This window comes from Aethalodelphis obliquidens, unplaced genomic scaffold, assembly GCF_003676395.1.
Source record: "Aethalodelphis obliquidens isolate GAN/ISIS:26980383/991018 unplaced genomic scaffold, ASM367639v1 scaffold26, whole genome shotgun sequence".
Classification (NCBI taxonomy): domain Eukaryota; kingdom Metazoa; phylum Chordata; class Mammalia; order Artiodactyla; family Delphinidae; genus Aethalodelphis; species Aethalodelphis obliquidens.
Genome location: NW_020837970.1, coordinates 22,968,239 through 22,995,719, shown reverse-complemented (window position 1 = coordinate 22,995,719; position 27,481 = coordinate 22,968,239). Strand labels below are relative to the sequence as shown.

At 39.2% G+C, this 27,481-nt stretch overlaps 1 protein-coding gene across 1 annotated transcript in view; it reads right to left on the bottom strand.

Annotated features, from left to right (window-relative positions):
- Positions 1-5,812: 5,812 nt before the first annotated feature.
- The window catches only part of ETFA (electron transfer flavoprotein subunit alpha), an 85,791-nt gene continuing 64,122 nt past the window's right edge, over positions 5,813-27,481 (bottom strand). Inside the window, exons 10-12 of the mRNA XM_027123712.1 lie at positions 24,061-24,126; positions 17,243-17,323; positions 5,813-6,117 (exon numbers count right to left, since the gene is read on the bottom strand). Of these exons, the coding sequence (XP_026979513.1) occupies positions 6,079-6,117; positions 17,243-17,323; positions 24,061-24,126 (186 nt within the window). The 3' untranslated portion in view covers positions 5,813-6,078. The remainder of the gene's footprint in view (positions 6,118-17,242; positions 17,324-24,060; positions 24,127-27,481) is intronic.

Genomic DNA, 27,481 nt, shown 5'->3' with positions numbered 1-27,481 from the left:
GGTGAATAGTTAATTTAATTATCCAAAGAAAATGATGGAACATTTGCTGCGAAATTTATTGCAAGCTACCAAAGAGACAGGGCTGGCATAATTTTATGCAGAGCCCCAGGCTATATAGCATAGGGGAGCAGGCTGCCTATTCATCCTGAAACAAGCAAATGAAATTGACTACCCTGGAGATCAATCAGGACATTAAACACAGTGATGAATGTGGCAGAATTCTTCAGTGTCTGAGATTTACAGGGCACCTTTCACCAAGCGCTCTAGGAGCCTCCCCAACATCAATTAGCCTCACATCTAGGTAGGCTCACCTCCGCCTCCACTGCATAAAGAAGAGGCATGGGGTTCTTGGACCTGGGTTTGCTAAGTGCCACAAAAGATAGCCAGTGTGCAGACTAGATCCAGATTCTAGTACAAAGACCCCCTACTTCCCTCAGCAAGGAACACTTTAGAATGGAGGAATCAGGTTAAAAGGGGACTGAGGGATTGGGGTCCAGAGTGTGTCACGTTCTTGGGCCTTGTTCACGCTGGGCCTTTTGCCTGGGATACATTTCTTTATGGGTTGATTGTGACTGGTCCTTCTGAACTCGGCTCAGCTGTCTCATCTTGCTCCCCTCCGCTTCAGCCTGCCCCAGTCAGGCTGGATTAGGAACATCCTCTGAGTTCCCAAAGAGGGACTCAGGATATGGCATGTGGTTGAGAGTAAACTTTGGCCCAAGGTCACCACTCACTAGCTATGAATCCTTTGGCAAACGTTTTAAGCTCTGTAGGCTTCAGTTTTCTCAACTGGAGAATGGAGAATACTACTATACCTTGTGGGGTTATGAAGCTTAAATGAAATATAATGTCTGTAAAGCCCTCAGCACAGCATCTTGGGCCTAAAAAGCTCTCAAAAGTGGTTACTGTCTCCATTTACCTAAGCTGTTTGATATCTGACAACACATTCACACAGGTCAAAGCTTGAAGATATCTTGGAAGATTACCAAGTGCAATTTGCCGTTTTACAGATGAGGAAAATGAAGGCTAAAAGGAGAAGGAATGTGGCCAGGGTACCTCTGAGACCATACCAGAACAAGGACAAGAATCCAAGGGTCCTGGTGACCAGCCAGTGCTCAGCCCTTCCTGTGGTCCCCAGGTCCCAGACCCCAAGGTTCCCCGTGCAGGCCCCACGCTGGGAAGGGAAACAGCCCTCCAAGCTGGACTTGAGTACACAAAAAGGCAGCAGTAAGCTGCCTTTAACCACGTGACCAGTTGTGGTAGGCAAAGAAGGTGAAGCCCAGACAAGTAAAACCTCACCATGGCCTGACTGCTCACCAGTCGGGCACCAAAGAAAGTAAATGCCAGCTTCCTTCCCAACAAATTCCTAATTCCATCACACTTCCATGCTTCTAATGACGAGCTTGCTGTTTTGAGGCAGTGCAAGCCAGAGGATAAGTCCTGGAGAAGCTGGAAGATGCTGGGGGGCAGCCTGGCACGGTGCAAAGGCCAAGCTCTCCAAACCTGGAGTCAGCTTAGGTTCCACATCTCAATTACTGCCTCTGCTCGGTTACCTCTCAGCCCATTTCTTCATCCAGAAAGTAGGGGTTAGTGATACCCCCTTTGGGGATCATAGTATTAGAGAAGGATATACAATGCACCTAGTAGGTTCTTAACAAGTAACATTTGCCGAAATTCTGGTTTGTATCCTACCTCTACCATCTGCTTTGTGCCTTCAGGCAAATCACCTCTCCTGAGACCCTGACTTCTTCACTGTTTCCTACCTTTTCCACCTCTCGGAGTAACTTACATGAAAGTGCTTTTATAAACCAAGGATTATCAGCAACTCTTCTTCATTTGGGTTTCCCACAAAATATTTTTAAAACCCTAGGGCTATACGAATTGTGGCATTATATCACCCTATATGGGCTTTTTTTTACAGGTTATCAGTCAAGTCTCCTTTAGTTCAGCAACAGCTGACCAAATCCATCTGTTACAATCAATAGTGTTCTCCGTGTTTCCCAGCCTCTTAAGCACACTTTTATGTGGACCAAAACAAAAACCCCTCTTACCCCCGTGAGAGACAGTGTGAAATGCAACCAAGCTGACTATCCCTTTCAGAAAGACAGCAAAGAGAGCACTTATGGCTGAGGTTTCATTCAAAGCCCCCCAGCCCAGTACAGACACGCCCAGGCTCTGCCGGCAGCATGGCTCCCACTCTGTCCTGGGAGGAAGAGCCCCAGTCTCTGCCAGCCTCGCCCACAGCACCGGACCCATTTCCACAGTCTCAGGGGACCCATTCTGTACCCAAAGAGCTTTCAGCCAAACCCATCCGGGGCATAAGGCCGGAGGATTCCTGCAACAGCCTCCTAATCACTTCCATCTTCTCCTCCTCCCTCCATCTGTCCTGTACACACTGCCAGGTTATTTTATTCCTCTAGGTTATGTTATTCCTCCAGATCAGGTTACAGGCCTTCCTCTATATATGTCAATATCTCCCTGTTGCCCGGAGGGTGCTTCTTAAGACCTGTTCAGGTGGCAGGGCCTCAAGACGTCATATGCAGCTATTTGTGGAACATTCTGGACATACTGACATGTTTAATTCTAACATACAAACAAGGAACAGAACCACCAGCAGAGAGCATTTTTAAGGATCCAACACATGTCCACTAAACAAAAGCTGTGGAGGGTCAGTGGCTGCTGACCTCCTTAGTTAATATCTATTTGCTACCTGTTCATTCACTTTGGAATCTACTTATATTAAGACGATATAGCAGCAACCAAAGTTTTAGAAAAACGTATGCAAGAAAGACTTAGATTGGGAAATTCTATTATTTTTTTCCTGTAAATCAGGAAAAGACCTTTCACTGTACCATCCCCAGCCCAGCTCCTGAAATGGCAGTATTCCTTGAGGGCAAAGTTTGAGAACCACTGACCAATAAGGAAAAAGGACAAACTCCTCAGCCTATCAGTCAATGTCCTCTGCAATCTGGCCTTAACTACCTACCACCATCAACCCCTTTCCTGACGCCCTGTGTTTCCACCCGTCACTGCCTCAAGCATCCACGTGAGCCCTTATCTGTTCTACTTCTGCCCCACATGCTAATATTAATGCCTCCACGCCCAAGGAATAACCACAGCTGGCCCACTGAGGGAGCTCGCCCTGTATGCGTTGACTACATGCTATCTGCTTTTCTAATCACTTGGGTCTCATCTTCCCTGGTAGCTGCAAATCTTGAGGGCAGGGGCTGTGCCTCTAACAGCTTGTATTCTCAGAGCCCAGGAGGAAGCTGTTCTCCCTGTCAGGACCACAAGCTTCAGGACAGTGGCTGGGCCAGACTTCCAGGTGTTTGCTCCAGCATCCACACAGCACAGCTGGCGGATGAACCAGGGAATATGCCCCATAGTACTGCTGAGAGACCGTGGGACCAGGGGCAAAGCTGGGTTCTGTACTTTCTCAACTACTGGAAAGCTGAGACCAGGGCCTTCACTGGGCCTCAGTCCATAGAGTAAGGAGTTGTTCGCTTGATCTAAATGGCCCCAAGGACCTACTCAGCTCTGCCCTCACAGGGCTGCCCTTCTACATGCGTACTTTTGCTCTCTCAGGGACTCCAGGTTCTGCCTAATTAACCAAATCCCCAGGGGCCGTATGAGGTTAACCAAAGACCTCAAAAAACTAGGGAGAATAGAAAGCTACTCCTAACACCTTTCCCCACACTGCTTCCAGAGCTACTGCTCTGGGTCCTCAAGCCAGATGCAGGGGCAGTCACTTGGAACTGACAGCTTGGTTTCCAACAAAACATAAGGAAAAGGGCATGTCAAATTGCATCTTCTGGCATATATGGTAGTTTTAACAATTTGCCCCCATCTCACACAACTGCCTTTTTAAGGTAAACTTTAAGTGGGCACTTAGAGGGGCTTCTGAGTTGAACGAATTCCTGCTGGAAAGACAAGCCCAGAACACTGACTCTTCTCCTCAACTAGGATCCTGAGGATGTGCCCTGCCCACCCAGCACCAAGCACTGAGTGCCCTTTACCTGAGGTTACTGTGCAGCGACTCCCTGTTCCTTGAGCCGAAGTGAAGCAGAATCACATACTGGTGAAGCCACTGCTCTGAAGCCAAACTTCCTGGTTTCAAATCCTGGCTCTCATTTATAAGCTGTCTGAATTTGGGCAAGTTATATAACCTCTTTGTGCCTCAGCTTCCTCATCTGTAAAACAGGGATGATAATAATAGCATCTATCTTACAGGGTATTGTGAGGACTTAAGGGGTTTAATATATTTCAAGTGTTAGAATGGTGCCTGACATATAGTAAGCGCCATATTTAATGCTATTATGATGGTGATGAGTTGTACCCAGTAAATTAAGTGAACAGCTGCTTAGAGCTGGGGCAGGGCAGTCACGATAGGAGGGAGCCAAAAGGGAGAAAGACCAACCAGTTCAACCCTGCGGCTAGGAGCCACACAGAGATACCAGCTGGGATGGTCCTCCGTGAGCCAGCACACCCTATATATACTGGGGTACCTCTGCAGCCATCACCTTTGCTGTCTCTCCTCTCCCCCAGTTACAGTGTCCAATAGGGATGAGGAGTAAAAGGAGAAGGCAATGAGCAAGGTTAGCTTTCTTCGGAAGAGCCCCAAAGACAGCAAAAAGATATGAGAACTACTTTTGCAAGGGTGATTCAAACTGTGTGGCCTTGGACAAGTCACTTTACCTCCTTCACTTCTTCTCTGTGCCTCAGTATCCCTATCTGTCCAAGAGGTGTGAACCTGATGATTATTCAGCTCTGCATTCTAGGATTCTACAGTTCTAGCAGAGCATCACTTTGATGCTCCTCTCATCTCATTAAAAGAAGGCAGAAATGCCAGTGTTTCACAGCAAATGATTATGACACATCAAAAAGGGTTCAACTAGTCAGTCCCAGGCTGGCCACACAAAGGGACTGGCTGGCCCCTCTGCTCCCTCCCCTTATGTATCACTAGTCACTTCCCATCTCTTCCCTGCCGTTTTCCTTGTCAACTACTATACCTTCTGCAGATTGGCTTCAGGGTGGCAGTTCTCTTCATTCAACTTGCCTACTGACTCCTGGCCTTTCTATGACCCCAGATACCTGCCCACGCCTTCCTGCAGGCTTGGCCAAAGCCTCACCACCCTCTGTTCTGTGGGCTGCATTCACACCAGCTTCTGGCCTCTTGCGACACTCTCAACCTCAGCCATGCCCTAGGGCAGCAGAGGGAGAGTGCCAGTGCTCACCACACATGTGGCCAACTCACATACCTGGCTGCTTTCTAAGACAGCCCAAAGGAAGCCACCAGGAGGGCAAAAGAAAAGCCAGAGCATTCTCTGAGCAGGACTTTAAACATTTACAATAATATCAAACTATCTGTTAGCATAAGAGGCCATACTGTCTCAAAGCAGCCCCTCCTCCACTTCCCTCTCCTTTATAGACACAAAGTCCTATCAGCTGACAAAACCTTAAAATGAAATGGAAAATTAAATTAACTTCAGCCAACTAAATATATTCAGCAGGTTCAGGTTTAAGTCAGGTCTGCTTTTGTCACATTAGCTATGATTTTCGGAAGACTGGAATATATTTAAGATAATATCCATGCTTTGTGGCCATGCTTTTTTAACTCTCAATTTGCCATTCCAGTTCCCTTATCTGTTACTAGATTATGTTGATTAGGCTGGTGGCAACATTCATGTTTACAATTTTGCCTAAAACACAGAGCCTTCCATGAACAACACAGGCAAAGATAAAATAATAAATTAACTTTCACTCCTTTTTTTCAATTTTCTCTCTTCCTTTACAAAGATAGGCATATTTCTGGTAATAGTTTTAAAGCTGTGAAAAGGCTTTATTATATATTTTATTACAGAACTAGAAAATTTCAAAAAATAACTGTGTGGAACCACAAATAATTAAAAAGAAACATAATAATAACCCCATAAAAAAGCATTCTGGCGCCTGTTAGAATTTTTCCTCAAATTACAAAATGTAGCTCTCCACGCTTTCCAATGATTGTTACGTTAGCCATGAATTTCTATTTCAGCTGAATATACTTTGATACAATTTTCCTTCTTAAGACATGGTCATGGCTCATTTTTTCTTCAATAGTTCTGTCATTTCAGGAACAACCTGCAAATTAAAAAAAAAAAGTTATTAGCAACTTGAGTCTTCATTGTGATATGGTCACAGCTCCTTAAGAAGTAAAAAGAGGCCAAAAGAAACAATGTGAATCACTACAGAGGTACAAAGTGCCCCCTTCTCTCCCCCACCCAGAAACTCCCAGTTCACCCAGTCTCTCCTCCCATCCATGGGGAAACTATAAACCTTGGGAGGAAAGGTCACCTGGGACACATGGCTGGTAGGGCCAAAGCCCACTCATGGCCTAGGAGCCTTTCTGACACAACCCCAAACCTCAGAAAGGCACCACAGAAAATAGGAAGTCCAACTTTTCTCTGTGCTGAGAATAGTGTATATATATATATATTTTTTAACATCTTTATTGGGGTATAATTGCTTTACAATGGTGTGTTAGTCTCTGCTTTATAACAAAGTGAATCAGTTATACATATACATATGTTCCCATATCTCCTCCCTCTTGTGTCTCCCTCCCTCCCACCCTCCCTATCCCACTCCCCCAGGCGGTCACAAAGCAAGCTGATCTCCCTGTGCTATGCGGCTGCTTCCCACTAGCTATCTACCTTACGTTTGTTAGTGTACATCCATGCCTCTCTCTCGCCCTGTCACAGCTCACCCTTCCCCCTCCCCATATCCTCAAGTCCGTTCTCCAGTAGGTCTGTAATGAGGTGGATAGACCTAGAGTCTGTCATACAGAGTGAAGTAAGTCAGAAAGAGAAAGACAAATACTGTATGCTAACACATATATATGGAATTTAAGAAAAAAAAATGTCATGAAGAACCTAGGGGTAAGACAGGAATAAAGACACAGACCAAATAGTGTATATTTTTTACCTTCGTGTTTTCTAACATTCTTCCTTCCCTCACTGCATTCCTGCCCTTCCTTCAAAGTCCACACCAGAGTCTCTTGCTTAGTCATGACTCCTGTCAACCTCCTCTACTACTTGTTTTCTCATTGTTCATTCATTCATTCATCATTCATTTAACAAACACTGTGGCTGTTGTTCCTCAGTATATGTTACTACCTTCTGGCACATAAAAATGAGCTGCATGCTGAACATTACCCATCATCACTCTTTATTAAAATCAAGGCCTTGTGCTGATGCAGTGGCTGGTCAGCAGACACAGTAAGAAACCACAGTGAGGGAAACTGACCGAGTTGGCTCCCACCTTAAAAAGGATTAATTACTAACCCTTGGTCTTGGCAGTTTAGTGGCTGCAACTGGAGCTTTGGGCGTGGAGCTGCTTTGTAACAGCCTGGACAACAGAGGAGGGCTACATGTGGGGACTGCAGGGGAATGTCACACAGAGCCCACCTGAAAACTAGCTGAGCCACTCATGTAAAATATCAATTACTCAGTCTTCCAAGGGGCTGTCGACTGCCCTAGCTCACAAAGATCCCAGCTGAACTCGCCACTGATGAATATAGCCTCTCAATTATTTAAGAGAGCTACATTTCCATTAGGTGGAAATAATGTGTTCGTACAAAATTTATTAAGGAAATTGTTGACATGTTGTTCCTTCCGAATGTCACTTTGTCTCCAGACTATTAAAAGGCCCATGTTTACCATGGAGCCAGGAGGCATTAGCTCAGGGGCAGCATTAAGTGCTGGCACCACTTCTCCCAGCTTTTCTCGGTGGAGAGACCATGAGCTTATGCCAGTCATACAGATGACATGCTAAATGAGCTTCATGTGGGACCTACGTGTTTCATGAAAAATAGGCTAGAGCCCAACTTCTTTTAAATAAAACATTAATTTGGTTTAGAACACAGTTTTTAAAAACCTTACAGAATGTCCCCCTGCCACGGTCCCCAAAAAAGAGTCGAAGGGTCTTTCTCTCTCCATCCTCTCCATCCTTTTTATTAGATCAACCTCAGACTTTCCAAGCATACCACACAATGCCTTAGTTAGGAAAAAGAACATGTCAACTCAGTTTACTGAGTATCTGATGGTCTTAGCACACTGAAAGATCTGGATTCTTATTTTTATTCTATTTTAGATACTGCAGAGGCAGTTCCCTATTCAGTAAGACCAAATGAGAGTGAATTTATGTTTAAAATACGATAATCTACTGATATAAGTCACAGCACAACTATATTTCACTCATTTACCTAGTATTTCCTCAGGATAAGCACTATGGGAGATAAAGAAGTTCAGGCCTGATTCCTGGCCATGAGGAGTTCCACTCACTATTTGGAGAGAAGAGCCAGAGGCCTATGAACAACCCAATTAGAAATGTGCTCATCTTCCACTGTAATGTAAGAGGATGAGAAGAACGGCACTAAAAGCTCCAAATTCAGGAGTCCTGAGGAAAGTTGAGACTGGTGCAGACTAAGAAAAATCAGAACATTACCATGGAGAAGACAAAGATACTGAGCAAAAAAATAAGGAGGCAAACAGATAAACATTGCAGGTTCCAGAGACAGTAAAGGGATTAGAATGACTCCAGTGAATGACTATGCTGGGAAGAGGTGAAAAAGGTTTAAAAAGACAGAAGATACGCCAAGTCTAATCAATGGGAACACAACAGTCTCTCCAACGGAGATGGACAACTGGATATCCGCACATACAAAAGAATGATGTTGGATTGGACCTTCACCTCACACCATATACAAAAATTAATTCAACATGGATCCACAACCTAATATAAGAGCGAAAACCATAAGACCCTTGGATCATGACAACAGATTCTTAGATATGACATCCAAAACATAAGCAACAAAAGAAAAAAAATAGATGAACTGGCCTTTATCAAAATTAAAACGTTTTGTCATCAAAGGACATTATTAAGAAAGTGAAAAGACAACATAAAAAATGGGAGAAAATATTTAGAAATCATATGTCTGACAAGGGTTTAACATCCAGAATATATGAAGAAATGTTACAACTCAACAACAAAAAGACAAACAATTCAATTAAAAAATGGACAAAGGACTTGGATAAACATTTCTCTAAAGAAGATATACAAATGGCCAAAAAGCACACATGAAAAATGCTCAATATCATTGGTCATCAGAAAAATGCAAATCAAAAGCACAATGAGATACCACTTCACAACCATTATTAGGATGGTTATAATAAAAGACAGTAACAAGTGTCAGCCAGTGTATGGAGAAACTGGGGCCCTTGTATATTATTTGGTAGGAATGTAAAATGAGGCAGCCACTTTGTAAAACAGTCTGACAGTTCTTCAAAATGTTAAACATAGAGTTATAAAGTAAACCAGCAATTCCATTCCTAGATATATATCCAAACAAGATGAATCAGTGCACAAAAACTCATACATGAATGCTCATGGCAGCATTATTTACAACAGACAAAACATGGAAACAACTCAAAAGTCTATCAACTGATGAATGGATAAACAGATTGTGGCATATCCATATGATGGCTATTACTTGGCAATAAAAAGGAATAAAGTGCTGATACATGCTAGAACATGGTGAACCTTTAAAACATTATGCTAAGAATCCAGCCACAAAAGACCATATTACATGATTCTATATCCAAGACTGGCAAATCTACAGAGACACAAAGTAGATTAGCTGTTGCCAGGGGCTGGGGAGAATGTGAATAGGGAGTGGCTGCTAATGGGTATGGGGTTTCCGCTCAGTGTGATGAAGATGTTCCGGAATTAGACAGTAGTGATGGCTGCATAACTCTGTGAATATACTAAAAAAAAAAACCCCACTGAACTGTACATTTTAAAAGTGTAAATTTTACAGTATATGAATTACATCTCAGTAAAGCTATTATATTAAGAAAAAAACGAAGACCCCAAACTACCAGTCAGGTGGTGCCCTCTGCCCTATCACTCTAACTCTGATTATGATATTTACCATTTATTAAGCACCTGCTATGTAAATGTATGGTAGGAAATACGAACAGGTAGGCTAATATTTAACACAGACTATACTAGGTGCAGTATAATCTCATTTAATTCTCATTACAAGGTAGTATAATATTTATATTATCTATGAGAAAGCTTATATTCAGAGAGATTAAATAACTTGGCTAAGATAATTTAATTAGTATGTGCCCAAGACAGAATATGAAACAAAGCTCATAATTACCATACCATGTTATTTCTGTCATATGAAGAAAAAAAAAACTTGTTCTAATTCATATGATTGTTGAAGGGTAAAGTAAAAGGATGAATATAAGAAAATAAAATGTTATACATATACATTTTTACTCCAGACATGATGAAATTTGGTGGACACAGTATCCCTTAGAGAATTATTAGTCTAACAGCTATATACACTTGTTATGTGTGATACAGTTTGAAATTTTTAATTTTTAAACAAAAATTTGATCTAACAAAGCCCTTTTTATACAGCTATTATTTGACTTATGATGTTATTTTAAGATCATAATCCCAAACAGATAATAATTTTCATTCATCATTTGCATACTTGTATTTTTCAAGTTGTTATACCTTTAAATATTTGATTTTTAAAGAAAGGGTGGCTCCAGTGAGAAGTATATTCACTGAGCCACCCTGTCTCTTCTTCTGTCAGAATTACTATAATATTCATCTGGAATCATTCTGATTTCAACTGAGAAAACAATTTGATTTCTATCTAGTTCTGCCTTGGCTGCTAGTCTGTCAAAGATGTGGTTCTATTTACTGCAACTTATCTAAGGTACAGGAGTAGCGGTGAACCACCCAGCTGTGGTACCTGATGAGCTGGAAAGGCAGAGTGACGAGAAAACGAACAGAATCAGGAGCCTGGCTTAGTTGTGCCAATAACTTGCTGAGCAGCTTCTCCAAATCACATCTCTCTGGGACACAGACAACTTAAGAAGAACACACCCTGCATGTTACTCATATAGTAATAAATGGAAGGCTGCAACTCAAGCAGAATTTTTAGTATCTTCTTTACTAGTTTTTCCCCAAACTGCATTTTTAAGGACTGATTTTCTCACTTTGTATTAATCAAAGGCATATATAACTGTACTTCAGAACTTCTGAGCCGCATGAGATAGACACTACCGTAATTCTAGCTAAAGGCAAATAAAAATTATGTCTTACTCCAAATAGTCTCCGTATAGTCAAATGTGGACTTCTTAAGGGATGGAAGATGATACTCCAAGCAAATGGCAGCCAAAAGAAAATGTAGCTACACTCATATCAGACAAAAAGACTTCAAGACAAAAAAATTAACAAGAGACAAATTGGACAATGTATAATGAAAAAGGGGACAGCTCATAAGAAGACACAACTTATTAACATATATGCACCTAACAGAGGAGCACCAAAATATATAAAACAACTATTAACAGACCTACAGGGAGAAATTGACAGCAACACAGTAATAGTAGGAGATCCTACTTACATCAACCAATAGATAATTCAGACAGAAAGTCAATAAGGAAAGAGCAGCCTTAAATGAAACGTCAGATCTGATTTGATAGATTTGTACAGAACAGGCCATCCAAATGCAGCAGAATACACATTCTTCTCAAGTGCACATGGAGTTTTCTCAAGGATAGATCATATGTTGGAACACAAAACAACTCTCAATACATTTAAGAAGACTGAAATCATATCAAGCATCTTTTCTGATCATAATGGTATGAATCTAGAAATCAACTACAAGAAGAAAGATAGAAAAAAATCATAAAAATGTGGAGAATGAACAACATGCTACTGAACAACTGTTGGGCCAATGAGGAAATCAAAGGAGAAATAAAAAATTACCTGAACACAAAAGAAAATGAAAATATGACATACCCAAATCTATGGGATGGAGCAAAAGCAGTACTGAGAGGGAAGCTTATAGCAACACAGGCCTACTTCAAGAAACAAGAAAAATCTCAAATAAACAATCTACCCTCACACCTAAAGGAACCAGAAAAAGAACAAACAAAGCCCAAAGTCAGTAGAAGGAAGGAAATAATAAAGATCAGAGCAGAAATAAATGAAATAGAGACTAAAATATGATAGAGAAGATCAGTGAAACTAAGAGCTGATTCTTTGAAAAGATAAACAAAATTGACAAACTATTAGCTAGACTCACCAAGAAAAAAGAAGGCTCTGATAAAATCAACAAAAGAGGAGAAATAACAATGGGTACCACAGAAATGCGAAGGATTATAAGAGAATATTATGAACATATGCTAACAAACTGGACAGTCTAGAAGAAATGGACAAATTCTTAGAATCATACTACTTTTCAAGACTAAATCATGAAAAATAGAGAATGTGAATAGACCAGTCCCTAGTACAGAGACTGAAACAGTAATAAAAAGCTCCCCAGAAAACAAAAGTTCAGAACCAGATGGCCTCACAGGTGAATTCTACTAAATATTCAAAGAAGATTTAATACCCACCCTTCTCAAACTATTCCAAAAAACTGAAGAGGGAATGTTTCCTAACTCATTTTATGAGGCCAACATCATCCTGATACCAAACCCAGACACAGAAAACATAAAAAAAGAAAATTACAGACCAATCTCTCTGATGAATATAGATGAAAAAATCCTCAACAAAGTATTAGCAAACCAAATACAACAATACATTAGAAGGATAACACACCATGATCAAGTGAGATTTATTCCAGGAATGCAAGGATGGTTCAACATCTGCAAATCAATTAACGTGACACACAACATTAACAAAATGAGGGACAAAAACCATATGATCATCTCAACAGATGCAGAAAAAGCACTTGACAAGATTCAACATCCATTTATGGTAAAATCTCTCAATAAAGTGGGTGCAGAAAGAATGTACTTCAACATAATAAAGGTCATATGTATCAAACCCACTAACATCACACTCAGTGGTGAAAAACCAAGTTATCCCTCTAAAATCAGGAACAAGACAAGGATGCCCACTCTCACCACTCTTATTCAACATAGTACTGGAAGTCCTAGCCAGAGCATTTAGGCAAGAAAAAGAAATAAAAGGCATCCAAATTGGAAAGGAAGAAGTAAAAATGTCACTATTTGTGGATGACATAATTTGATATATAGAAAACCCTAAAGATTCCACCAAAAAACTATTAGAAGTAATAAATGAATACAGCAAAGCTTCAGGGTACAAAATCAACACACAAAAATCTGCTGCGTTTCTACATACTGCCAATGAACTAGCAGAGAGAAATTAAGACAACAATCCTGTTTACAATCACAACAAAAAGTATAAAATACCCAGTAATATATTTAACCAAGGAAGTGAAATACCTGTACAATGAAAACTGTAAGACATTGTTGAAAGAAACTGAAGAAGACATAAATAAATGAAAAGATATTCCATGCTCAGAGACTGGAAGAATTAACACTGTTAAAATGTTGATACTGCCCAAAGCAATCTACAGATTCAATGCAATCCCTATCAAAATCCCAAGGACATTTTTCACAGAAATAGAACAAAAAATTCTAAAGTTTACATGGAACATAAAAGCCCCCCCCAAAACAAAAGCAATCCTGAGGAAAAAGAACAAAGCTGGAGGTATCCCATGTTTTGATTTCAAACTATATAACAAAACCATAGTAATCAAAACAGCATGGTATTGGCACAAAAACAGATACACAGATCAGTGGAAGAGAATAGAGAGCCCAGAAATAAACCCACACATATATAGAAAATTAATTTATAATGAAGGAACAAAGAACATACAATGGAGAAAGAATAGTCTCTTCAATAAATGGTGCTGGGAAAACTGGACAGCCACAGGCAAAAAAATGAAAATAGACCATGCCCCACACAAAATCAATTCAAAATGGATCAAAGACTTGAATGTAAGACCTGAAACCGTAGTAGTACTCCTAGAAGAAAACATAGGCAGTATGCTCTTTGATATTAGTCTTAGCAACATCTTTCCAGATATGTCTCCTCAGGCAAGGGAAACAAAAGCAAAAAATAAACAAATGGCAAACTAAAAAGCTTCTGCATGACAAAGGAAATCATTGATAAAATGGAAAGACAACCTATGAAACAAGAGAAGATATCTGCAAATCATATATCCAATAAGGGGTTAATATCCAAAATATGTAAAGCGCTCATACACCTCAACAACAACAAAACAAACACCCTCATTAAAGAATGGGCAGAGGAGCTGAATAGACATTTTTCCAAAGAAGACATATGGATGGCCAACAGGCACATGAAAAGATGTTCAACATCACTAATTATTAGGAACTTGCAAATCAAAACCTCATTTCTGTTAGAATGACTATTATCAAAAAGGCAAGAAATAACAAGTGTTGCTGAGGAAGTGGAGAAAAGGGAACCCTCCTGCACTGCTGGTGGGAATGTAAATTGGTGCAGCCACTATGGAAAAAAGCATGGAGATTCCCCCCAAAATTAAGAATAGAACTACCACATGAACCAGCTATCCCACTCCTGGGTATTTATCCGAAGAATACAAAAACACTAACTTGAAAAGATATACCGGTATTTAAAATGACCCATATACAAGGACCTACTGCATTGCACAGGGAACTCTGCTCAATGTTATGTGGCAGCCTGGATGGGAGGGAACTTTGGGGGAGAATGGATACATGTATATGTATGGCTGAGTTGCTTTGCTGTGCACCTGAAACTATCACAACATTGTTAATCGGCTATACTCCAATATAAAACAAAAAGTTTTTAAAAATTTTAAAAGAAGAAAAGATATATGGGGACTCCTGAGTTCACTGCAGTATATTTACAATAGCCAAGATAGGGAAACAACCTAAGTGGCCATCAAACAGTGAATGGATAAAGAAGATGTGATGTATACATATACAATGGGATACTATTCATCCATAAAAAAGATGAAATCTTGCCATTTATGACAACATGGATGGACCTTGATGGTATTATGCTAAGGAAATAAATCAGAAGGAGAAAGACAATTTCACTCATGTGGAATATACCCCCCCCACCAAAACAAAGTAAATGAACACACCAAATAAAAACAAACACATAGAATCAGAGAACAGAATAGTGGTTACCAGAGAGGAAGGGGCTTGGGGGAGGGTGCAATGAGTAAAGGGGATCAACGGTATGGTGATAGGTGGAAACTAAATTTTTGGTGGTCAGCATGCTGTAGGGTATACAGAAGTAGAAATATGAAACTTATATAAACTTATATAATTACTGAAACTTATATAATGTTATAAAACTATGTTATCTCAATAAAAAAATTTTTCAAAAAATTTTTAAAAGTGCGCTTCTTAAAACACCAAAAATAGCTTGAGAATCTCAGGTTGGAAATCAGCTGACTGGATGATCTTTGAGGTCCCTTTCCACTTTTACTGTCCTAGGACTCTGAATGAGATATCTCTTTGATCATGTGCATGCGCACAAACACACACACACACATACAATACAGATACATACACTCTCTCATGTTAATGCACAATGTGTGGGACACCACTGCATCTACCATTGCTACAAAGATAGCAATGATATCCTGCCTTGAGGCAGGAGCATCTTTGTAGCAATGATAGATGCAATGGTGTCCCACACAGTATGAACATCACAAATTTCTGACTGTCTAACACTTCATTCTTTTATCCAGTAAGCCCCGCATGTAAGTAGCAATACATAGTACATAAGCAGACAGAATAACATAACTTAAACTAAACAAAATTACTTATAGATTTACTCAAACATTCTCGAGGAAAAATAAAAGGCAACTACAGTAGATGCCTGTCTGAAAACATATCAACATGATACATGGTTAAGGTTCAGAAAGTGTTTGCTTTCATTTTTAAATTAAAAGGTCTTTATCCCTTTATCTGTATCTCACTGGAACTAAATGCTTTCTACTTGAACAAAGGTATTATTATACAGAAATACAAAAACATTTATCTTTTTCATACTAACTTTTCCTCCCACTGGGATATCTTGGTCAAATGACTGCCACTACTGTTTGTTCTTACATAGTTGGGCCAGGTCACAGGAGCAGCTAACCTACCTAAACCCTAAATTTCAGATACAGAACCCCAGGATCACAGAAGAGGGGGTGTATTTTTCCCATGCAATATACAGGCTCTTTTGGGAGGGGGGAGGTTCCATGGGGAAAGCTGCCCTATGCTGACCCAGGACAATAGCCCCAATTATAGTCTCTCCATGAAGTCTGGACCATTACTGAATAATTCTGAGCATTTGAAGGGCCCATCTTTCACTGAGCATGAACACACACTTCAAAATACAGATGTGCTCTCTAAGTGTACTCATTAGTTCATCTGGATCATAAACAGTGCTGGAGAAGCCATGGTAATGGGCCAATCCTCTTGTTGGGGAGACCACCCCTGGCTCTGTTCTCAGGTTGCAGCCTCTCCATTAAGGCCCACAGTAGCTCATTATACTTCTATGTGAGGGGTTCCTCACTCCAGTAAACCCAGGGTTGGATGCTACTTTCAGAGCCTCAATTCCTGCATGAGTGATTTCTGCACAAGGTGACCTGGAAGCCAGTAGACAGGCCCTGAGGGACAAAAAGAGGCCAGACCATGCATAAGCTATGACCTTTAAATGTGGCCAAATGAATATCAGGTGCTCAACAATATCACTAAAGTAATTCTCTCACGGAGAGGGCAAATACAGGGGTGGTAGCAGGGTAGAAGGAACACTCAAAAAAACGAAGAGTGCGAGGAGTGGGAAATAAGTGTCCTTCTCTACAGCTGTCACTGTTAGGAAGGCCTGTGACTCTCAAACACAGCAAGCAGAGCATACTTGCTGAGTAGATAAAGTGGACTTGAGTGCCCACTCATCCCATGAAAAGCTATAGCATCACTAGTAAATCTCTGAATGAGGGGTTATGATGTGAATTTCTTTAAGGTACCTGCCAAATATGGTTCTAGGTTATAATTACTTGAGTCATTTCACACTGTATACTAACTTGGCATATGAGATGCCAAGAGCCATGTGGATATTTGAAAGACAATATGGACTTCTTAAAGGGAAAGTTATAATGCTCTATATAAACATCATATATTAAGCAGAACAACTCTTCACTTTAAGTAGTTCAAAACTGCGTATATTAACATATACATACACAGACAGACACAGATACACAAACACAATGTTTTCCTATAATAGCTTCCTCCCTGACCAACTCCTGGAGGTTGTTGGATGACAACCTAGATAACAGCCATCACTCTCAAGGCCAACTTACCTTAAATAAATCTGCAACTATTCCATAATCTGCCACTTGAAAAATTGGAGCTTCTGGGTCTTTGTTAATAGCCACAATTGTCTGTGAAACAAAAAGAAAGAGTTTGGCCTTTATAAGAAAACATACCACACAGATTGATGGTTCTATTCTAACTTCCCTAACAAATTTGTATTCTTAAAAATGTCTACCATATAAGATTAGTTTGATTAATGTATGCCAATATTGTAAGTTTAGAAATTTCTGGATTGGAACATAACAAGATTATCTCCCACCCCCATCACTAGCCCACTGCAGTATTAAAAAGGTTTTAAATTATTATTTTTTAAAGTTATTTTTTTACTTATAAAAATAAATGTTTTAGGTAAGTAACAAATCAGAGGAGAGGATTCTGGGAAGACAGCCTACTAGGAAGCACTGGGAATCTGTCTCCTCACGTACACTACAACTGAACTGGCAGAATCTTTCTAATGTAACCATTTTGGAACTTTGGAATCTATTAAAGGTTTGCAACTTCCAGGGGAAGACTTGCATGGTAAACTGTAGCTCTTAGCAAAATAGTTGCTACCCACCCCCCAACTCCCAGCCCTAGTGGCAGGTAGCTGTGCACATGTTCCTGGGGCAGCTTTCACACAGCTTACAGGAGCCAGAGTGGGCAAAAAGGACGCTGTTCTCCAAATATTGAGGATCTGTGCTTTGATCATGGAATGCTGCTTCTGGTCACAAAGGTGCAAAGAGGACAGTGGCTACTGCTGTTGTACCTTAACCATCATTGTTCATGCCCTCCCCCTCCCGTCAAAGTTATTTCCAGGAGATTTAAAGGATCAGTGCTCTTCATTTTTCTTTTTCCCCTTTTGGGAGCCAGACATTAAAGCCTAGGACATTGAAAAGCAAATACATATCAGGAGAAAACTACAAAGTGACCACACATGCCCAGGGAAAGGCACAGGCTCTGAAAAGACCCAAGAAGACAGTATTATACCTCAGGTAAATACGTGGCACAGAGACAGCCTACAACAGTCAAAAAAACAAGAACAATAATAAGCAAAAACAATAACCAAAAACCCAGCAAACCTGGGGAAAAAGGAGAACCTGATTTCCAGAGATACCACATTATTAGATTCAAGCGTCCAGTTTTCAACAAAAAAAATCACAAGGCATACAAAGAAACAAAAAAGTATGGCCTATTCAAAGGAAAAAAAAAATCAACAGAAACTGTTCCTGAAAAAGATCTGATGGCAGATCTACTAGACGAAGACTTTAAAACAGTCATCTTACAGATGCTAAAAGAACTAAAGGAAGATGAGGAGAAGGTCAAGAAAACAATGTGTGAACAAAATGGAAATAGTGATAAAGAGAAAACCCAAAAAGAAACCAAGAAGACATTCTGGAACTGAAAAGTACAAAAACTGAAATGAAAAATTCACTAGAGGGATCCAAAGGCAGACTTGAGCATGCAGGAGAATGAATCAGCAAATTTGAAGACAGGATGATGGAAATTAACAAGCTTGAAGAACAGAAAGAAAAAAGATTTAAGAAAAGTGAACAGAGCCTAAGGTACCTGTGGACCACCATTAAGAGGACCAAAATACCTACGGTGGGAGTCCCAGAAAGAGAAGAGAGAGAAGAGGGCAGAGAGAATATTTAAAGAAATAATGGCTGAATATTTAAAGAAATAATTTGATTAGAGATATGAATAGAAACAGCCAAGAAACTCAAAAAACTTCAAGTAAGATGAATTCAGAGATCCACACCAAGACACAAAATCACACTTTCAAAAGCTGAAGATAAAAAGAGAATCTTGAAATCAGAAAGAGAGAATTGTTTTGCTACACACAAGCAATCCTCAATAAGACTATCAGCAGATTTTCCATCACAAACTTTGGAGGCCAGAAGGTAGTGAGCTGATATATTCAAAGTGCTAAAAGAAGAAAACTGTCGACCAATAACCCTCTATCCATCAAAACTGTCCCTCCAGTGACTTTTGCAGAAATTGAAAAACTCATCCTAAAATTCATATGGACTCTCAAGGGACCCTAAATAGGGCCAGTGAAATAGAAGAGGGAGCCCAGGAATAAACCCTCACATATATGGTCAAATGATTTTTGACAAGGGTGTCAAGATCATTCAATGGGGAAAGGATAGCCTTTTCAAAAATGGTGTTGGGAAAACTGGATATCCACATACAAATAAATGAAGTTTGCCCCTTACCTAACACTATATACAAAAACTAACTCAAAGCAGATCAAAGATTTAAACACTAGACCTAAAACTACAAAACTCTAAGATGAAAAACATAGGGCAAAAGCTGAATGATGTTGGTTTTGGCAATGATTTCTTGGATATGACATCAAAGGTATACGCAATGAAAAAACAGACAAATTGAACTTCATGGAAATTTAAAAATTTTGTGGATCCAAAGGCACTATCAACAGAGTAAAAAGGTAACCCAGAGAATGGGAGAAAATATTTCAAATAATATATCTGATAACGGATTTTTTAAAATTAATTAATTAATTTGTTTTTGGCTGTGTTGGGTCTTCATTGCTGCATGTGGGCTTTCTCTAGTTGTGGTGAGCAGGGGCTACTCTTCGCTGTGGAGCACGGGCTTCTCATTGCAGTGGCCTCTCTTGTTGCAGAGCATGGGCTCTAGGCGCACAGGCTTCAGTAGTTGTGGCTCACGGGCTCTAGAGCGCAGGCTCAGTAGTTGTGGCACACGGGCTTAGTTGCTCCGTGGCCTGTGGGAGCTTCCTGGACCAGGGCTCGAACCCGTGTCCCCTGCATTGGCAGGCAGATGCTTAACCACTGCGTCACCAAGGAAGTCCTATGATAAAGGATTAATATACAGAATATATTCAAAAACCTACTAAACTCAACAACAAAAAAACCAAACTACCCGATTCAAAAATTGGGTGAATGACTTCCATAGCCACTTCTCCAAAGAAGATATACAAATGGCCAATAAGCACATGAAAAAATGCTCAACATCACTGATCATTAGGGAAATGCAAGTCAAAACTACAATAAGATACTACCTCAGATCCATCAGGATGGCTACTATCAAAAAAACAGACAAATGCTGACAAGGGTGTGGAAAAATTGGAACCCGTGTGCATTGTTGGTGGGAATGTAAAATGGCACAGTTGCTGTGGAAAACATTATGGTGGTTCCTCAAAAAATTAAAAATAGAATTACCATATGATCCAGCAATTCCACTTCTGGATGCATACCCAAAAGAATTAAAAACAGGGCCTTGAAAACATATTTGTACACCCATGTTCATAGCACCCTTACTCACAAAGGCTAAAACTTGGAAGCAACCCGAGTATCCACAGATGGACAAATGGATAACCAAAATGTGGTGCATACATACAATGGAATATTATTAGCCTAAAAATGAAGGAAATTCTGACACATGCTGCATGGATTAACCTTGAGGACATTATGCTAAGTGAAATAAGCCAGTCAGAGAAAGAGAAATACCAAATGATGATTCTACTTAAAAGATGTACTTAGAATAGTCAAAATCATGGAGACAAAAAAAATAGAACTGTGGTCGCCAGGATCTGGAGAGTGTGGGGGGAGACTGGGACATTACTGTTTAATGGGTATGGAGTTTCAGTTTTACAAGACGAAAAGAGTTCTGGAGTTGGATAGTGGTGATGGGTGCACAACATTATGAATGTATTTAATACCACTGACAGTGGGTACACATCTAATTTTATACTTAAAAATGGTTAAGATGGTAAATTTTTTGTGTATTTTACCATGCAAAAAATATTAAGTGCAGTGTACTAAAAACTTTGAATTTTCTGTATATAAATTATACCTCAATAATCTGACTTAAACCAAACAAACCAAATATAACTGGAAAGTTTGGCAGTTCATCGAAAAATTTTAGATATACTGAATGAAAACCATGGATGAAAAATTAATTAACTTATTTTATATTTGGAGTGCTTTATTCAATAAGACAGAAGTCTACTTTATAAAATCATCATGAGATACATATTAGAGTCAATCCTCAGCTTATTTCACTTATAAAATGATTAGTATTTTCTATCTCCTATTAACAAGTATATATATTTAAACTTGTGACTATAAATGTTAGATTTCAACTTTAAACAAGTAACAAATCCATATCCTAATTCCTAATCCATCTCCTAATCCTAATAGGCTTTGTAGCTCACTATTTATCCTCCATGTACTGCATTCAATTTAATATTTTAAAGTTACTATTCTGGGTCTATGTGAGAATACAAAATTTAACTATCTAGTCAGCCTGTTAAGATGAACTTTAAAACAAAAAAGTTTAAGTCTTTATGTATGCAGCAAATATAAATAAATGTAATAAAGCAAGTAAATTATGACATCTCCTACCAAAACTACCACAAGTTCTTCTTATCCCCTATAAAATTTTTAAGTGTAAAAGGTTATAATGACAGATCAGTAACAGATTAAGGAGAAATAGTCACTAAAAAAGGTGTCATGTTTAAACAATTATTCGATTAACAACAGACTTATTTGTAAGTTACAAATAGTTTGGTATTCCCCACAGATGCTTCTAACACCATTGCAATTAAAGTAAAATTAGAGTTTTGACTCTAACATGCTGTTATTTTAATAAAAAGATCATAATAATGTGAATCTCTAGAAGAAAAATTAAGTACTTCCCTGACTATTACACCATCTCATGAAAACAGCTGGAACACCTTTTTAAAGTATTTTGATATAGTCTGACTTAAAATATAGGCTACATGACATTATGTGTAACTCCCCTAGAGAGGTCCTGAGGCGGAATATTCCAGAATATCTGAAACTGGCACACACTGTAGTCCAGGTAACTAGTTGATCCAGAGAAACATGCCATATATATTAAAGTATGGTCAGAGACGATAAACGAGGGTTTCAATATGAGCCTCAAATCCAAAGTCACAAGGACAAACATTTTGAATCACAGGCATTGATTTGCATCGAGGTGTTTCTCTTCTGGGAATATGTAGCCTGCTTCACAGCTACTAGCAGAGATTTATTAAATTAACGATGGTTAATGATTTTCCTGGAGGCCACCTAGTCAAACGTCTGACAGTTTAATCATCTGAAAGCTTTTTCATCCCACTATATAAAAGTTATTTTTAAAGAAAGAGCACGTAACTGTGGAAAAGGAACCACTATAGTATTTAAGAAAAAAGATTTGGGCTGTTCACAGTTTTTCAGATTACTAAAAGAATATTCCTGAATTATCAACTGCAAATAACTATGATAAAATCTTACTTGCACCTTAGAGCTCTTTTAATATGTCCCTATAAATGCATGTTCTTCTTCCTTACAGACCTTTTAAAGCACAGACTGTATTCAACCATATTAATATGTATACAGTTCCATCAAATTTCATATTCTTTCAACTAGACCACAATGCTAACTAAAACTACAGCTTATATGCAATGCAACTATCAGATTTAAACCAATCACTTAATATTCCATTTTAGAGCTTAACCAAAATTACAACCTAAGACTGCTGTGTCTCCCACACAAGACAGTCATGGCAGGGATGATGTCTTTTTCATTTGAGCATCTCCAGCATCTAGTACAAAGTACACATGTTTAATAAATATTTGTTGATGGCATGGAGAGACAAATTCTTGGCTCAAGTTTATTCTTATGGATTGTTCCCCAACACTGGTCTCCTTACTTCAATTATTCTTTTTGCTTTGACTATCTAGTCCAGTTCTCCCAATCCAGCCCTGTTGGCATGTAATGAGAACTTTCACCAAGATCGTCTAGGCAGGTAGAGTCTTTTATTTTAGAGAAGCAGAATTCTAGATATGTCTGAACTGGCCCAGCTAAAAATATTTTTTAAGGTTGCTGGTGTTGGAGTGGTTTTTTCCTCTAATGCAGCAATAACATTTTCCCCATTGGCACTGCTGTTTTCAGAGCTCAGTAAAGAAACCTGCCATCCAACTGTGAAATCTGACTGATTTGGGGCCAATTCATTTAGAGGTTACAAGGAGGTAGTGCATGCATCTTTTCAAGTTAGAAGTTAAACCTATTAAAAGTTTTATTACCTTTTATATCAAACTTCCATCTGAATGGATAAAAGCAGGAGTGTCAGAGGCATCTCTGACTTCATGAAAGACTAAGTTCATAATTCAAACTGTGCATTGTTATGCATGAATTAATGTGTCATATTCTGAAATATATGTTCACAGAGTCATCACACATAGAGTCCAAGTAGCAAGTTAAAATCAAATGTTTCCTCTATACACTGTATTTTTGACAATTACTGAGGTTTTGAGACACTCAAATCCAAAACATGTCAGTCGCAATTTAGTAACAACCCAAGAAGAGGGTCCTTGCTGAGGTATGAGGGTGGAACCATTAGGGGACTAGGGTGAAGCAGAGAGAGAATCAGGCATCAGAACCTCATAAACTAGATAAGTCAGAACCTCATCAAGTTGTTTTCACCGCACATTTTCTATCCATAGATTGTCAGAGCTGAAAGGGATCTTAGAGATCATCACCCAACACCTGCATTTGGCAGACACAGAACTGAGGTACCAATAGGACATGTCACGTGGTAAGCTGGCAGTGGAGCTGGGATTCAGGTTCACACCTCTTTCCATGACATAGCACTGCCTCTCCTACCAATGGTACATCTTCAGGCAGGGTACAGTAGCTTATTTATCTTTCAGTTCCTAGATTTGTGTTCATGTGAATGGTTCCACTATACACACTATAACTACATAGAAACATACCAGTCAAACCCCAGTTTTAAAATATGAAAACTTTTCCTCTTAGCATCTTTATTGTTGTGTAGTTACCTTGCTGTCTTTCATCCCAGCTAAATGTTGGATGGCTCCAGATATTCCTACAGCAATATAAAGTTCCTGAAACAAAAGAGACCATATCATTAGTATGTATTTATATTATATTATACCTTCCAAAGTATTTGCTATTAGCAACTCGAGTCTTACACCAAAAGTATTTTAAATAGAATAGATGCAATATGTATTACTTAAATTATGCTTTCCTCCTTCTCTGATCTCCCTAACCCATAGTCCTCATTTTCCTCTGAATTCCTATAGTAGTGGTGGCATAATAATAAATACATGGATAATGAGAGTTATTGAGCATTAACTATGTGTCAACCACTGTGCTAAGCATTTTACATCAACTGTTTCACTTAATCTCACAATTTCCTGTGAGGTAGCACTTTTTTGTCTATGCTACTCATTTGCATAACCACACTTCAACTCATCACTCTGTATGTAACCATTCACAATACACACACATTGTATATAAACATATAGACACATACACTTACACATATTAAAATATATTTTGACTTAATTGTTTGCCTTCTCATGGATATTTGTGGAAGTGGTAATTAGGGTATATTTATTAAGCTTCATATTTAGAAAAACCAAAAATACAAATCAGTCTCAAGAGTCATCACACACACACAATCTCCTTAACTAAAAAATAACAAATTTCTCAAAGGCATAGAATGAACCTTTGTATTTCTAACGCCTAATAAATGGGTCACCGCACTGTAGTTTCTAAGTAAATGTTGATATTTGCATCTCTTCCTACCCCTCTGCCCCCACTAATTACAAAGGGAATGATGACTTACTGCTGCTCTCTGTCCCTTTATCTAAAAATTTTAAAGTATCCATGTTTGACAAGTAAAATTCACTATCATCATGGAAAACTGACTTAATAAGTGCTTAATTAAAAGAGCTTAGCTGCTCTATTCTGTCTAGTAGGGATAATTAAAGCTTCAACTGAAAAGCTTTTCCCACACATAAACTGAACTAACAAGTCCTGGCTTGGATAGGGGGTGCACCTACCATGTAACCAAAACAACACTACAGTTTTGTCACAAATGACAGTAAAGTTTCTCCTCAATATGAATAACATGGAAGGCATTGAAGGTGGCTCTGTCACACTCAGTTTTATTACAGGGCAGATACTTCGAAGTCAGTGACAGTGTCAGGTGGTCCCACTTTGTTTTCTGTACTGCTCATAATCTTATTTATGAGCATTGGAGCTTTTTAAAAAAGCTCTCCAGTATTGGACCTTTCTTAAAAAGCTCCCCACTATGCTCTAATGTATAGCTAGAGCTGAGGCCCAGTAAAACAGATGATCCTCAGCTCTTGTGCAGCTTGAAACCTGTAACTCGACACAGCACACTGACAGCATATCTCTGGGTCTCATCTTTAAAGGCATAAAGTGTCCATTGCTTCTAGAGCAGTGAGATACACTGTGTACCCCGGAAAGGACACAACCTAGCCCCCATTGTGAGTTAATCATCTAAAAATCTAAAATGAGCTGGGCTTGTTTTCTGATTCAACTTGCTCTATAGTTAACCATCAAAAGCCTGAAGATAAGAAAGAGCAATTTGGCCTAAAGGGACTGTATCTTAGGGTGGAGGGTATACTGCAGAAAGTAAAATGTATGGGTGAGGATAAAAAGCAATCCCATGCTCCATGATTCTATCTTAAACATAATCCAATGTGTCAATTATGATCATACACAGCTGGACAATACAATAAGGCCCTGTCATTATACTGTCTTACCAGACATGGACACTCACATGAGTAATAAACAAGCACCACTATTTTCCATTGAAGATTTTACAGGTAACTTCAATTGATAATTTTAGCATCATTTCAGTTTATTCTGACTAGCATTTCTTTCAAGAAAGAACATTCATTAAATTTTTAATCAAAATATACTTACTAAATCCTACATTCAGGAAAACCAGGCCAAAAGTTCTAATGTAAAGATTTTTAAAGTAAGATATTTAGACAGACACTGTCTCACTAACCACTCTTTTAAGTATATTCTCAAAGCAAGTATTGGGAAGGATCAATAGTTCTGTAAATGAGTCTTTCTGACATACATGTCTTCATTAAAATTCAGCCAGTTTGGGCTTCCCTGGTGGTGCAGTGGTTGAGAATCTGCCTGCCACTGCAGGGGACATGGGTTCGAGCCCTGGTCTGGGAAGATCCCACATGCCGCAGAGCAACTGGGCCCGTGAGCCACAACTACTGAGCCTGCGCTCCGCAACGAGAGGCCCGTGCACCGCGATGAAGAGTGGCCCCCGCTCACCGCAACTAGAGAAAGCCCTCGCACAGAAACGAAGACCCAACATAGCCAAAAATAAAATAAATAAATAAATTTATTTTTAAAAAAAGAAAATTCAGCCAGTTTTAAAAGCTGCTCCATTTGTATTATAAAATGCTAATAAAAAATGCTGATTCACTCTGGCACTACACATCAACATAAATACGATATAAATGAAATTTACTTTAAACCCCCTGAGAAATGAATACTGTTGGCTTTATCCATAAATGTCACTAAGGAAATAACAGATTCTAGGGCAAAGGAAACCAAAGGCAAGTGGTTCCAGGGTCATTCCCTCCTTTCTGACCAGCATAAATTGCCCAAATAGGTCCACATGACCAACAGGACCTTATTTTATACTATCTTGCAAACATGGTTCTCTTAATAAATATAAAAGCTTTGAAACAACAGCCCTGAACGAGTCCTGAGATTTTGGCTGCTGTTCTGAGATCTGATAGCTCTATTAAGGCAGGAAGAGAGGCTTTTTTCTTCTTTTTTAAAAAACATGTACAGGCAATTAGACTAGTGTCATAGGATGCTTCCTCATGGTTCAGAAAGCATTTCTGTATTTCAATAATAATAATTAGTATGTACAAAACTCTCCACAGATGCTAATTTATGGAGCACTTTAGACACTGCTTCACAACATAACAAGGCAATGCCTGCCCTGAGGCACTTTCTTTCTAAATCAGATAGTAAGATAATTTGGAGAGAAAATGAGAGGCGATGTTGGAGGGGGGAACAGCAATTAAGGGTTCAAGAAGAGGCGGGATTAAAGAAAGGAACAGACACAAAAGGAAGGAGGGGTAGTCCTGGAGATAAAATCCTAGTAGCCTTTACAAAGGGAGGGATATCTTGAAGAGTGAGAGACTAGGACAAACTACACAGCTGGGTGGATCATCCTGCAATTCAAGGATGGAGACTGGTGGGAAGAAATAAAGCCACAGAGCAGTAAGAGAACCAGAGGTTATTCTGAAATATAAAGAAGGGACAGCACCTTCTTCAATACAAATTCTGGCAGAAGTAAACACAAATCTCTCTTCCTTTGCCAAAGCCTAAAAAAGACTACAGCTGTAGACTCATCCAAAGAACTTACGGGCAGATGTCTAAACT